The 15,315-nt window shown below is 36.8% G+C and overlaps 1 protein-coding gene across 5 annotated transcripts in view; it reads right to left on the reverse strand.

Moving 5' to 3' along the window:
• The window catches only part of C2CD3 (C2 domain containing 3 centriole elongation regulator), a 125,949-nt gene that overhangs the window by 61,114 nt on the left and 49,520 nt on the right, over positions 1-15,315 (reverse strand). For all 5 annotated transcript variants that reach the window (XM_082343130.1, XM_082343127.1, XM_082343126.1 and 2 more), the window contains exons 12-17: positions 13,745-13,863; positions 11,735-11,857; positions 7,304-7,798; positions 5,445-5,596; positions 2,950-3,196; positions 1,038-1,218 (exon numbers count right to left, since the gene is read on the reverse strand). In XM_082343130.1, the coding sequence (XP_082199256.1) occupies positions 1,038-1,218; positions 2,950-3,196; positions 5,445-5,596; positions 7,304-7,798; positions 11,735-11,857; positions 13,745-13,863 (1,317 nt within the window). The remainder of the gene's footprint in view (positions 1-1,037; positions 1,219-2,949; positions 3,197-5,444; positions 5,597-7,303; positions 7,799-11,734; positions 11,858-13,744; positions 13,864-15,315) is intronic.

Raw genomic sequence — 15,315 nt, forward strand, 5'->3', positions numbered from 1 at the left:
TTATTTTTTAAAAAAAATTATAGCCATCTCAGTGAGTGTGAAGTGGTATCTTGTGGTGGTTTCAATCTTTATCCCCCAAATGACCAATGATGTTAAGCATCTTTTCATGTACTTATTGACCATTTGTATATCTTTAGGGAAGTGTCCATTCAGATCCTTCGCCCATTTTTAAATTGAGTTGTCTTTTCATTACTGATTTGTAGGAGTTCTTTATATCAATATATCCTAGATACAAGTCCATTATTTGAACCTCAAAACCAATACTGGCAGCACTTTCACGGTTATTCAAGAACATGCTCAGAATAGCAGAAAATTTGAGTCACCCAACTTGCTCATTCCCAGCTGAGATCAAACAAGGTGACACTCTGTCTTCTTGTTTTAGCTCTCAGAGATGGCCAGAGGATCAGATGGCAAGGGACAGTGCAATGTAGTGCAGGGGCTCTGGCTCTGGGGCCGGTTGGACAGGGTTTGAATGCCAACCTTGGCACTTGGTAGTGGGGAGGCCTCAGTCACTAACACTCTGAACCTTGTTTTCTCTTCTGTAAAATAAAGAAAATAGAATCTATGAGGATGAATTGTTTTAGGATTTAAGATTATGATCTATGTGAGATATGTATATGTACATATTTCCCCCAGGAGCAATGGTTTGGTATTCTCTTAATTCAGTGCTCTTGATGACTTTATAGAATATAACTACAGTGGATAATGAGAATCAACTGTATGTTAATAGATGATAAGAGTGAGTAGGCATGTAAATGATATAAAATGAGACAAAATGTAAATAACTGATGGACCTAGGTAAAGGGTATACAGAAGTTCTTTGTACTATTTTTGTAACTTTTCCATAAATTTGAAATCAAATCAAAATAAAATTAAAAAACAATTTAAGAAAAGTAAAAACTCAGGTTATCTCCTGTACTGCCCAGGTAAGGCTGGAAATACTGAGGAACATAAAACTGACTCAGGAAAAAAAATCCCTAAGCATACTCAATAAAAGAGCCACACAAGAATGAGAAAGCCTAATCTCCCAAACCTACCATTTTCAAGGAACTCAGGTCCTTTCAGCACACTGGGTTGAGAGTCTTGAACTGGAAAGTAGTACTGGACATAACAATCTGCTTCTCCCCAGACTGTTGCCTGAAGAGGGGCGAGCCCTTTAATCTTGTCTATAAGGAGTTCAAAGTGGTGCTCCATCAATCCATTTCCTTGGTCCCCTGCCTATTAAATGAAACAGAGATACTGGGGAGCTTTAAAGAGTAATTTGTATAGCGTATTCATGCTTCTCTATGAAGTCTGAGAATAGATGAAGAAATAAGCATAATTGGCTGATACTAAAACAGATACTTAATTTTCACTGTGTATAAATCTCACAACTGTTCACTGTAATCAGATCAGGCAGGACTTACTCTAGGCTGTGAGACTGGGTCAATATTAGGAAATCCATAAATGTAAGAGAGTGCACTAATAGAGGAAGGAAAAAAAGTGACTATCTCAATACGGCTAAAAAGGCATTTGATAAAATTTAATCAGATGTTCCTGATTCTTCGTACACTAAAAACAGAAGGCTATTTCCTTAATAGGATAAAGAACACATATTTGAAACAAGTTTTCATTTACTTTATCATTATTATTATTTTTTTGGCCATGCCACATGGCATGTGGATCTTCCCTGACCAGGGATCAAACCCGTGCCCCCTGCATTGGGAGCGTGGAGTCTTAACCACTGGACCACCAGGGAAGTCCTTAATTATTATTTCTAATGAAGTTAGGAATAACACTGAGACTGTTTATTAATGGGGAGGTAGTGAATACACTGTTACTGAAGGCACTTCTACTACTAATATGATAAATATATAATAGAAAAAGTTTAGAGTTCATAACAAATAAATAACCAAAAAAAAAACAAAACAAAAACAAACCCAATAACCTACTAATAGGTATTTTCTTAATAGTTCTTTCTCTGCTAGAGACATTAAATTTGTCATTCAGATTAAAAAACATAACATACTTAAATGGTGTGGACACTGAGACTTGGCTATACTAATAAAGACATCAAATGTAAGATAGAGGAGGACATGATACAGTGGACTTAAAGAGTCAGAAGACCTGTGTCTGAACACCAATTCTCCCATTCTCAGCTGTGTGACCTTGGACGAGTAACATAACCTCTTTGATTCTGTTTCATCACCTAAAAAAGAGAATGACAATGACCTACCTCATGTAGTTGTTAGGGGAATAAACATGATAAAGTATGTCAATGTGCTTTCTCAACTGAACAGCACTGTACAGAACAAATAACTTTTAAGTTATTAGTAGAAAAGCAAGGAACTTCACTTTAACTTTCCAACATGGATTTGGTCAAGAAACAGAATATTTTGCTGGTTTACATTTGGGATCACTCTTCATCTCCATCCCCATTTTTTCCCCCAGATTACCTTTTCTTTTTTTTTCATTGAGACTATTTTTTTAGAGCAGATTTATGTTCACTTCAATTTTTTTAAAAAGGCAATTAAGTTAGTAAATTAGAGGATTAAGATCTGGTTGTCCAATTACATTTTCTTTATAAATTCAAGGAGCTCAGAGGGACACAGGTATCCATTTAAACAAAGAAAGAAAAATACCAATGATTCTTTTGAGCTACAGCAAGCATTGAAGTGCAAGTATGTTCTTTTGTTGAGCCTTTCACTATTGAAATAAGAATTTGGGGCAATGGTTTCATTAAAACACGCAAGATAAAATGAGATTATGGTGCTTGAAATTTGCTAAGAGAGTAGATGTTAAGTGTCCTCACCAAACACACACAAAAGGTAACTAGATAAAATGATGGATATATTAATTAGCTTGATTGTGATAATCATTTCACAGCATATGCATGTTATCAAAACATCACCTTTTAAGCCTTAAAATAAGATTATGTTTTTTGTAAACAATCAAGTGTTTAGTCACTACCATAGCAACAGATGCTACAGATGGCTGGTCCAGGAAATGGGCTGGCCTGGGGTTGAAGGGAGGAAGTGTTCCTTCTTCATTCTTTAATCTTTGCAGTGCTATTATCTGATCTGAAGAACCCATAGCTAAAAAGACTCGAAGACTCCCATTTTGGTGGCCTGAGAACACATCAATCACAGGCATGTAGCTGTCGACAGCAACAACTGGATATTGAGCGTCAAGCAGCAGGCGAGAAATCTTGGGATCTCTAAAGGGAGAGAAATTGTGCACGAGTAAGTAACAATCATCAATCATGTCATAGAGTTGCTTCATTTCTTACTTGGCTTGTTTTCTCAGTTTGTTAAAATGGATCTACAGGGACTTCCCTGGTGGCGCAGTGGTTAAGAATCCGCCTGCCAATGCAGGGGACACGGGTTCGAGCCCTGGTCCGGGAAGATCCCATATGCTGTGGAGCAACTCAGCCCATGCGCCACAACTACTGAGGCTGTGCTCTAGAGCCTGCGAGCCACAACTACTGAAGTCCGTGCGCCTAGAACCCGTGCTCCACAACAAGAGAAGCTACTGCAATAAGAAGCACGCGCACCGCAATGAAAAGTAGCCCCTGCTCGCTGCAACTAGAGAAAGCCTGCATGCAGCAACGAAGACCCAACACAGCCAAAAATAAATAAATAAAATATAAAAAAAAAATTTAAAAAAACCAAAGGAAACAGTATACCAATTCCTCAAAAAAAATTTAAAAAAAAAAAAGGATCTACAACTAGAAAAGTAATGGTGGTTCAAAAAAAAAATATGATTCTATCCATAATCCATCAAACAAAAATGACCAGGCAGATAAGTTCTAAACTCAGCAATTTGACAGGTGGGGGGAATGTGTCTAACTTACTCTGTATCATCATGGCCCCAAGGCTTGCTGAATAGCATTATTCTAGAGGTAGGCAGTGTGGTCAGCTAGAAAAAGTATAGATTTTAGAGTCTGGCAGATAAGATTTGAGTAATATTACAAATAATATCGGCCATTTACTGAGTACTTACTATGTGGTAAGCACTTTACAATGTTTCTATAATCCTTCTAACACAGCAAAGGTTGCTATTATCCACTATTCACAGATGAGAAAAAAGTCCAAGAGCTCTTCATTACACCATGCTGAACCTCAGATCTGCCTCTTACTTGCTCTATGACTCTAAGTAATCAATATAAGTTTTAAAAGTCTGTTTCCACATCTGTAAAATGTAGGTAATAAAACTTCCATCAAAGGGCTGTTGTTAGGACTAAACAGAGATAACAAATATAAAATACCAACATGATAAGTGCTTAGTAATTGATAGTTATTACTGCTTTATGCTCTCTCGGCAATGAATGGGGCCTAAGGAAATGAGAAGGAAAGGGGAATACCAGACCAAACTAATACTACAACAAAAAAGGGGAAAAAGCCAAAAGCTTACAGCTGACAATGACATCCATGATTCCAGCAGCACTCCTTAGCCTGACCAGGCTTCCCAACGTTACCATCATATAAGTACTTAACTGTTCACTGAAGGCTTACCCGTTTATTTTCTCAATGGATCCTCACAACTGCTCCAAGAGGGAGATAGGAGATCTGTCATCACCCTCATTTTACAGATGATGAAAACAAAGCCAGAGAGGCTGACATCTCCAAGTTAAATAAGTTTCCTCATTTGTATAATGGGGATAATGACAATACTTCCTGGGGTTATAGAAAGGCTCACATCACGGTGAGCCACAGTGAGACAGTGCCCACAACAGTGCTCTTTGCAAAATGTAAAATACAGCATTTAAAACACAGAACCATGAGAAGGCTGTTAGGAAAGAGGTCAGTTCTAAAATAATTAAAAATCACTACCTTGAAACAAAAAATGAACAGTCTGTACTGAGGATAGAAATAATCTTCAGATAAATCAATACCCCATCTAGGTTTTGAGTAGTGATAAGTGAGGTACAGCAATCAAATCTGAAGGTCTAAGAAACAATGCTCAGTACAGAAATCTTGCAAATGGCTGATGTGAACAATACTAACTGAAGTTTGGAACAGAGAGATACACCATCAGTTTTTTGAGGTGATAACTTGGCAGTTGAGTTTCTTGGTGAGGAGAGTGGACTACAGAGCCATACTCTCTGGGTTCTAACCCTGGTTCCACTACTTACAATATATATGACAAGTTATTTAACTTCCCTGTGCCTCTGTTAACTCATGTGTAAAATAGGGGAAATAAAATTTACCTGCCTCATGAAGGACTGTTGTGAGGATTAAAATGACTTGATATATGTAAGGTTCTTAGCTTAGGGCCTAAAACATGGAAAGCAGTATCTGTAATATTGCTATAACATAGGATAAAAAGTAGCAACTGTGGTGAAATTGAGAAAAGTCCTCCAAGGAATTATTGGGTTGTTCATGTTTGCAAACCACAAACATTCCTCTTCAGTTCATACAAAGTTAAAGATGTAAAAAAAGAATACTTCAAAAGGTCCTATTTACTTGAATGACATGTAAAACTGATGGAGGGGGAGTTTCACCAGCCCGAGCAGCTTGTCCTCTCCTGGGCTCCGCACCTTGTTCCAAGTTTCAATTATCATCACATTGTTCTTAAGCCTTTCCAGGCATTTGGAAGACAGAGAGACAGGAATCACCTGGGGACAGGAACAGCCGAAAAAAACAAAACAAAACCCCACATCTGAGACAAAGTATTAATTTATACTTTTATTCAACAAGCATTTACTAAAGCCTATTTGTGTGCCAAGCACAGTGCTAGGAGCTGAAGATGTCAAAATAAAACCCACTCTGTTATCCTCGGTCTAAAGCCACAGTCTTGTGTTAGAGACAAACACATAAAGGCCAAATACAAAATGGCATGAATTCTCTGAGGACAAAGCTCATATAGATAGGGCTTCTGGGACACAGGTAGGAAAAGAGGATATTCAGGAAATGCAAGTAGCTGAGCACAGCTGGACGATCTAGTGTGAAGAGAAGAGTGGCCTGAGTTGAGACTGGAGAAGTATAGGTAGTTTTAAAGGGTCTTGCAGTCCAAACTTAGGGTTTGGATTCTATCCTGAAGGCTACGGGTAATCACTGAAAGGCTTTCAGCAGGAGAGTAAAATATTCAGGTTAGTGTTTTAGAAAGATCATTCCTGTTGGTGCACAGAGGAAGAAATGGACAGGGAGAGACAAGAAACAGGACAGTCTGAAGGCTAGGTGGAATGAGAGTGAGGGTCTGAAGGAAAGCAGTGGCAATGGAGTGGAGATAAGAGAATTTATTACAGAGATAATTAAGTTTGCAGCATCTACTGGATTTGGTGAATCTTTATGTAAGAAAGACTCAAGGACAACTTTTAGGTTCTGCTTGGGTTTCTGAGTAAATTATAATATGAATTAGGGCAGACAGGAGGAGGAGGAGGAAGAGATTTGGAGGGAATAATAAATTCAGATTTGAATACATCTGAATTTCTTCTTCCATTTACACATCTTTATTGGATACCTGCAATTTGCCAGGTGATGCGTTAGGTGCCAAGAGGAAAGTGCTTTTGAGATATCCAGGTGGTGACGACCAACAAGCAGTTAGACACAGAGATCTGAAACTACAGGGAAATGCCTGGCCTGAAAGAAGTGTGGATTTTGAAGTCATCTTCACACAACTGAAGCTATGGGAGTAGATGTGGCGACCATGGGGAAAAGAGGGTTGGTTTGGAAGAATGCCAAGGATAGAGTAATGAATAGGAACACTAATAATTAAAAGTAGGAGAGAGGAAGAAGTACTGGGATCACAACTCTTTTCCTAGTTTTCCTACTGGCCCAATGACTGAAAAAAAACAGTTCTTGAGTCAGGAAGAAAATAAGAGGAGAGAGTTATGAAAATCAAGAAAGGAAACAATTTAAGTGATAGCATCAAATTTTACTGAGAAATCAAGTAAGATGAGTACTGAAATCAGTGGAGGAATAAATGAGATTGAGGAAAAATAAATAAATAAAATAAAGAAGGAGAGATTGGAGAAACAGAAAAGAAAGAAGGAAGTTCAACTGATCAAAGCCCTAGAGGAAGCAGAAAGGAACAGAACTCAGAATTCAGGCAAAAGAAACAGTGGGAAACCATATCAACTGAGATAGAATAGAAAGAAATAGACACACAAAAAGTTTTAAAATGTTGGCAATGTCTTTTCCTCTTCCCATACAATAGTGGGATTGGATCTGCATACCAGATAATTATAAAAGTCCCTCCAGTCTGAAAATTCTCATTTTTTTTTACAATGGAATTATGATTTGGGAAACATACTTCTCTCCCCTCCCCAACTCCTGCCTTCATCCTTAATGCATATGGAATGTTAAGACATGTACAAAGTTACCTGAGAAAAGTTAAAGACTGGTTTTGTTGTGCCCCATGCAATGACAGATCTGGTGACTTCTTCTGTGCTGAAGAGCTTGCAATTTAAATAAACATTGCATGATGGTTGTTTCTCAGATTCTCCAGTAATGAAGTCTTTCCCATCTGGCACCATCAATAGCACATGCAACAGCAAAGCACTTTCTTTTGTTGACACATTTATCTGATTTATCAAATCGTGAGAGGCTGGCACAGCCGTGAAGGTTGAAGGACTTAGTACAACAGGGCTTGGTGACTTCGGGGTGGGGAGCACCAAATTTTGTGTTTTCTTTACAGTTTCTTCATGAATTTGATTTAGGTTCTGTGGATTTTTGGTACAGGTAACATGTTGACTAGGTTCTGGCAGTGTCTTATCTGGACTTGTAAGAGCACAAAGTGGGCTATGTTGGGTGTTGCTACTTAACTTTGTATTGACACCAGCGAAATCCTTGTTATCTATAACAAGCTCCACAGTTACCTATAGAACATAAAAGGAAGAAAGTTAATAGGAATATTTTCTAGAATCAGAATCAGAATTTTGGAGCTAGGAGCAGCATCAGATTGTTAGTATATAAATTAATTCATCCTCAAATACCACAATAGTAGGAACATTAATAGACTGCACATACATCACCTTACCAGGACTAAGAAAAGCTAGGCCGATGATTTATTAATAATACAAGATGAGCCTAAAACATCATCTTGTGCCATAAATAAGTAAGTGCTCAGAAGAGAATGGAGACATATTTAAAGGACACAGAATCCAGTTGAAGGGGCTCCCACTGGACAAATCCAGGACAAGCTGAGTTTCAAAATGAAAAATAATAGTAGTGGATTATAACCTTTTTAATAACATAAGAATCCATGAGTCCATACCAACATAAATAAATAAGGGAGAAGGGACAACTCTTCTATATAGTAGAATGCCAAATAATAAATGCACAGGGAATGATGGAGTTAATGGTGAAGTTAGAAAATCATATTCTTCCAAATATCATAGTAATAAGTGATTCAGATAAACCCCAAATAGAGGACATTCTACAAAGTAACTGGCCTTACTTTTCAAAAATATCAAAGTACTAAAAGACGAAGAAGGGCGGCAGAACTGTTCTAGGCTGAAGGAGATTAGAGATGACATTTAAATGCAATGGGTGTTTGCTTCTTGAGTCTAAGATACAAATCCGTGTAGTATTTCTGACACACTTTCACTTATTAATGACTGTTAATGGCCTATAATCAAACCTTATCCATTAGCTATGCAAATAAGACCATTATGTAAATTGAGGTTAATTAATTGTTTAAAGGTTCATCCCTTCTTCAGAATTAGCTACCCTATGATCTTTAGCTCTATGACATATCATATGAATAAAGGTAATAAAATAAATTTAATTCATTAAAAATAAATAAATAAATGCAATGCATGATCCTGGACTGGAAAAAAAATGCTACAAAGGGAAGTATTGGCATAGTTGGTGAAATTTGAGTATGGACTACAGACAGAATATACTATTGCTGTTAAATTGATCTTTATAACTGTACAGCATTATGTATAACGTTGCCTTTGTTCTTAGAAAATACACACAAGAAATTAGGAAGAAAGAGGTTTAATGTCTGTAACGTATTCTCAAATAGTTCAGAAAGAAATTGTGTGTGTATGTGTATAGAGAGAGAGTGGGGAGGGAGACAAAAAGAGAGAGAGAAAGAGACAGAAGAGGTAGATAATTATAAAGCAAATATGACAAATAATTGCTGAGTCCAGGTAAAGGGTATATGAGTTCTTTGTAGTATTTTTGCAATTTTTCTTTAAGTTTGAAGTTATTTTTAAAAGTTTAAAATGTTAAAAAGTAAAAAAGGATGTGGGATAAATGATGAAGAATGTAAGTGGTCACTATTACGAGACTTAATTACTAGAGATAAAGGGGACTTGCAGCTCCTTTTATTTAAAACCCACAGCAAAGTTCTTTTGCTCTATTGAATATAGACAGCAATCTACTTAGAACAGTACTTCTCTCAACAAAGCCAGGACAGAAACAATTTCCAGTCCATCAACTCTATTTATTACCCCTTTCTGATTATAAACCTTGCAGTCTAGAATGAACTAGGAAAGCAAGAAATAAAACTTTGGTAGTGGAAGAATAATGTGATGTTAATTTTTTGCAATGGTAGTCGAACAAGTTTTTAAAATTAAATGGTATCTATTACTAAGAAGGCCAGGAAGAGGGCAGAGAGGGCTTCCAAGAAGAGGAAGCAGCATGAAAATCAAGAACAAAAGCATGGATGCATAACCCAGCACAATACTTTAGCAATTCTTTACATAGTTTGACATGGCTATTGGTAGGGAAGCTGGAACAGAGAAAGCTGCAGTGGTCAGCCTGGGTCATATGGTATGCCCTGTATTTTATCCTCTGGGTGATGAGGAGTCATGGAAATGTTTTATGTATGGCTGTGATGATTTCAAAAGCTCGCCAGTACAACAGGACAAAGCTATAGTGAAGCCACACATTCAAATTCTTCCACCTAACGGGAATGTAAATTGGTGCAGCCACTGTGAAAAACAGTATGGAGGTTTCCCAAAAAACTAAAAATAGAACTACCATATGAATGAGCAATTCCACTCCTGGGTATATATATGAAAGAAACAAAAACACTAATTCAAAAAGATGCATGCACCCCAATGATACCAGCATTATTTACAACTGCCAAGATATGGAAGAAACCTAAGTGTCCATCAACAGATGAATGAATAAAGATGACGTTGTACTTATACAATGCAATACTATTCAGTCATAAAAAAGAATAAAAGTTTTGCCATTTGCAACAACATGGATGGACTTACGGGTATTATGCTAAGTGAAACAAGTCAGACAGAGAAAGACAAATACTGCATCACTTATACATGGACTCTAAAAATACAACAAACTAGTGAATATAACAAAAAAGAAACAGACTCACAGATATACAGAACTACTTAGTGGTTACCAGTGGGGAGAGGGAAGTGGGAAGGAGCAATACAGAAGTAGCAGATTAAGAGATATAAACTATATAAACTATATATAAACTATATAAACTATAAACTAAACTATATATAAACTATTATGTATAAAATATGCATTGTACAACACAGGGAATATACCCAATATTTTATAACTATAAATGGAGATAATCTTTAAAAATTGTGAATCACTGTATTGTACACCTGTAACTTATATAATATTGTACATCAACTATACTTCAATTAAAAGAAAATGATTAGGGCAAGCTCTAAAAAAAAAATTCTTCCACCTAAGAAACTGATGCGTGTGAATAAAGAACCCTCTCTCCGATGAATTACACATAGCATTCATCCCACCACACACAAACTCAGCCACTTCTCTCCTTGTTCACTGCCACTACTCTAGTCCAAACTATCAATCATTTCTTTTCTGGACGAACGCAACATTTTCCCTCCTGCACCCTACAATATTCTCTACCCAGTAATCTTTTAAAATGTAAATCAGATGTCACTTCCATGCTTCAATGTCCTTTCTTGGCTCTTAGGATAAAAGCTAAACCTTTTACTCTGACCTACAAAGGTCTGAGCGACATGGCTCCTGCCTGCCTGTCCAATCTCCCTTTTGGCTCACTATCCTGTGGCAACATTCTGCCCCTTGATGAAGTGAAGCCCATTCTCACTTTAGGGCCTTTGCATGTGCCATTCTTTTCTCTGGAACGATCTTTCCTGTGCTTTTTACTTGGTGGCCTCTTCCTCTCATTCTTCAAATCTCACCTTAAATGTCACCTCCTTAGAGAGACCTTCCCATCTCCTACTTCCTCCCAGGTACTTACTATCACATTGTACCATTTAGTTCCTTCCCAGCAGTTTTTTTTTTTTATTATACACGTGAAATAAATTCATTCATTTACTTATTTTTATTTTTTATTAATTAATTAATTAATTAATTTTATTTTTGGCTGCACTGGGTCTTCATCACTGTGTGTGGGCTCTCTCCAGTTGCAGCCAACGGGGGCTACTCCTTATTGCGGTGCGCAGGCCTCTCATTATGGTGGCTTCTCTTGTTGCGGAGCACGGGCTCTAGGCGCGAGGGCCTCAGTAGCCGTGGCACGGAGGCTCAGCAGTTGTGGCTCACAGGCTCTAGAGCACAGGCTCAGCAGCTGTGGCACACGGGCCTAGTTGCTCCACGGCTTGTGGGATCCTCCGGGACCAGGGCTCGAACCCGTGTCCCCTGTATTGACAGGCAGATTCCCAACCACTGAGCCACCAGGGAAGCCCCCTTCCCAGCACTTTTGTTGTCCTGTTTTAATATAAGCTGCAAGAGCAAAGATGCTGATTTTCTTGTTCACTGCTATAATCTCAGGGCCAGCCAGTAACACACGCTCCATAAATACTTGACTACCTGAATGTGAATCTACATACCTTGAGGGGGCCAAGTGGAGTCTGACCATTTTCCTGTTGCACTGGAAGCTGGTCACTGAAAGAAAGCAGCTCAGACTGAATGACAGATCTCAAAGGTAGTGATGCAGATCCAATGACTTCAGGCTGAGAAAAGAAGGAAAGAAAAAGTTTAGGTTAAAGTAAAGAGAAGCCACAAGGGACTTTAATTGAAGTGACAACATATGATGATTTATAAAGGAATCCATGCTTTATGAAGTCAGTAGCTTAATTATTTGACTGAGGCAACTCTAAGTGGGAGCCCATATTCTGTCATTTTGTTCTCCCTTCTGGGTTTTACCAATTCTCCCTGGAAGATTAGAGAGGGTTTCATGAGTCACAAAGAGGTCAGAAGATTATCTTTTTATATTTTTAAGAGTTAGTTCTTACAAAAAATGTTCAACTTCACGCTTAAAAATAAAAAGTGCAATTAAGATGATGCAAATGTTTGCCATTAAAGCTGGGAGAATTATAAAACATGCCCGATGCTATCAAGGCTATGGAGAAACAGGGGCTGTCATATGTCTGAAGTTGGGAATATAAACTGGCAACATACTTCTGGACAGGAAATTTAGCAATAAATATAAAAAGCTTTTAATATTCATACTCTTTTGCCCAGTAATTTCACTTTTGGAAATTTATACTGAAGAAATAATAAATAATACATAAGAAGCTTATATACAATGTATATTTTAAAAGTTAACAATGAGAAATAACTATATGTTCAAAATCAGGAATTATTAATTAGAGCACATTCCTAGAATGGAATAATATATAGCTATTAAAATGATGTTTACTAAAATTTGAAATAATATGAAAATATTTGTAATGTTTATTAGAAATAGGGTATTAAATTATATATAGTAAACCTTCACATATTTATAAAATTACGTGGAAAAGATTTACATTTTTGAAAAAAATGAATAAAAATCCTCAAGACAATGTTAAATTAAAAAAAAGCAGGATAAAAATTGCATATAAAATTATCCTAATACTGTCAAAGATTTACATATATAATGTATTCATTTGAAAAAGATAAAAGAGATACACATAGATATTAACAATAGTTATTTCTCGGTGATAAGATTATAGGTGATTTTTGTGTTTTAAAAATATTTTTCTATTAAAAACATGTATAATTCTTTTATAATTAGAAAAAAGCCTTAACTACGTGATTCAATGCAAATATATTGAAATGCTTATAGAGGTTGTCTTGAGGTTGTGAAATTATGTGTTTTTCCTTCTCTTCCTATTTTGCTGTATTTTCCAAAATGAACTTGTATTATTTAGATCTCCTGAAAATACAAACAAAAAGTAAACAAGATGCATTCCTCATACTATCCATACCAAAGAGGAGGTCAAAGATTATAAAAACTACTCTTTTAATTGAAGGAAGTAAAAACTGCTCATGACATAGTTTGATTTCTGTTGTACCAGTTGCAAGTGGATTTTATAAACTTGGAATTAGCTGATAAAACTGCTACCCACATTATATTATTTTGGATATGGGATGGATAACTTATGTATTCTGTCTGAAAAAAGAAAGTAGAGCCTCAAATTAAGGCTACTATCCTGTATCAATCCAAACCCTCTATAGCAGGGAGCATAGTAAAGAGGTTAAGAACTTAGGATCTAAAGACTCGGGATAGAGTTCTGGCTTTGTCTTTTATTAGCTTGGGTGATCTTAGACAAGTTACTTCACTAAATCTTGGTTTTTTTCATCTGTAGATTGAAGATAATAAGGTATCTAATTCACAAATTGTTTTAATGATTAAATTTGATAGTGTTGTTCACGTAGAGCCTTTAGCATAATATCTAGCCTATAACAAATATCAAATAGAAATTTAAAATTATAATAATAAACAATAATCATAAGTATTAATATCATTTGAGCCTGGAGAATTTCCTAGTTTAGGTAGGAATATAATTTTAAGTATGCTCCAAATCCCTAGTGTGAATAAATGGTAAGGCAAAGGTCAAAATCACTTGAAGTACCTTTAACTGTGGGGTTTTCTTTGTGTAAATTTGGAAAGTAAGATTGGAACTCCACCAGTGTTCTATCATTGGGCCACCGAACTGTACCGGAAACACAAATCTCTGCTGGAATTTCACCACTGTAAGGAGAACCAGACACATAAGCACATGTCACACCACCCAACTAGAGCCATCTCATCAATCCATGCCTTGATACCACCCACCTTCCTTTCAAATCTAACTAAGATCTCTTTCAGGAATCCAGTCAGTGTAATTTCACAAAAGTGTTAGGGTTATTAGGACTGAAGGAACAGAGACAAAGAGAAAATCCTGGGTACAGCACAGAGAAGATAAGCAGGGCTATGTTGCTCTGCTTTGCTATGAGAAATGAATGTCAAGCATAGGAGCACAGGATGTGTAAAGAGACATACCATACACTTCACTGGGTGTAAGGTATGACCAGTGTTTTAAAAGACAAGTTGATAGGTAATGTAATGAAAGAAGGGGGCTGGCTGGATGTGGGACAATGAGGGATAAATGAAGAGAAGAACTGAATCAAAAACTGTAATAATGAAAATGAGTTTATTTTCTGGCTGAAGACTAGGGGACTTCTCCTGTCACACTTGTACAAGGTTCTAAGTACTGATCTTAGTTTGCAGTGTTAGGCAGAACGGAGTCTGTCTTTTCATAGATGGAAAGGAAGGGGTGTCTGCTGTAATAGCAAGTGTAAATGGGATAAAGTGATGGTAGTATCTGAGTCTGTGCTCACTGCTATGCGGATTTAACAGGTTTAAAAAAAAAAAGGAATTTGGGGCTAGAATCATTTGATATGAATAAGTTCTGTTACTTACTAATGAACCACTTCAGCCACAATTTATCACCTGTAAAATGATCTTCCAGTCCATTCACTTCTAGACCCTTAAAATGGATCTGAAGAACCCATGCAAAAAGGCCCAGTTACAGAGAATCCACTATCTCTGATACTCATTCAAACTGCCCATTTGACCTACTGATCTCTATCCTTGCCATCTTACTTCTTGACTCTTTTTATTTCTTTTGGTACTCATGGACAGGATCTGGGTCTTGCTATCTGGATCCATCCATAGGAACTGTGAACAAAAGGTCTGGGCCCAGCAAGCGCACACCCACTAGACCAGTTTACCTGCTTATCCCACCACGGAAAGAAAAGTAAGACAACACCTACACCTCAGTGGTGTGCTGAGAGGATCAACTGAGGTAACAGATAAAAAAGCACTTTAAAACACTATAAAATCTTTTATGTACAAACAGAACTGTATTTCAACCTGGTGCTACTCAGATTTCTCCTTACTACTTAAGTATGTTTTGGTACTATATTATTGTATTTGTCATATAATTCTCTGTTTCTTAAGCTTATTTGTTTTTAAGGTAAGTTAAGGCAATAATGGAAGAAGAAATTCATGTAAATAAATTGCTAACAATATGCCAAAGAAGACTTTTTTAAAGTGTTGGAAGGGATCCTGAAAATAACTTGTCCATTCCATATTATTGTTAAGAGAGGCCCAGAGATGAAAAGTCACAGGGTCACACAATTAACTGTGTGGTATAACCAG

The sequence above is a fragment of the Balaenoptera borealis genome, assembly GCF_965194805.1.
Source record: "Balaenoptera borealis genome assembly, chromosome: 11".
Taxonomy (NCBI): Eukaryota; Metazoa; Chordata; class Mammalia; order Artiodactyla; family Balaenopteridae; genus Balaenoptera; species Balaenoptera borealis.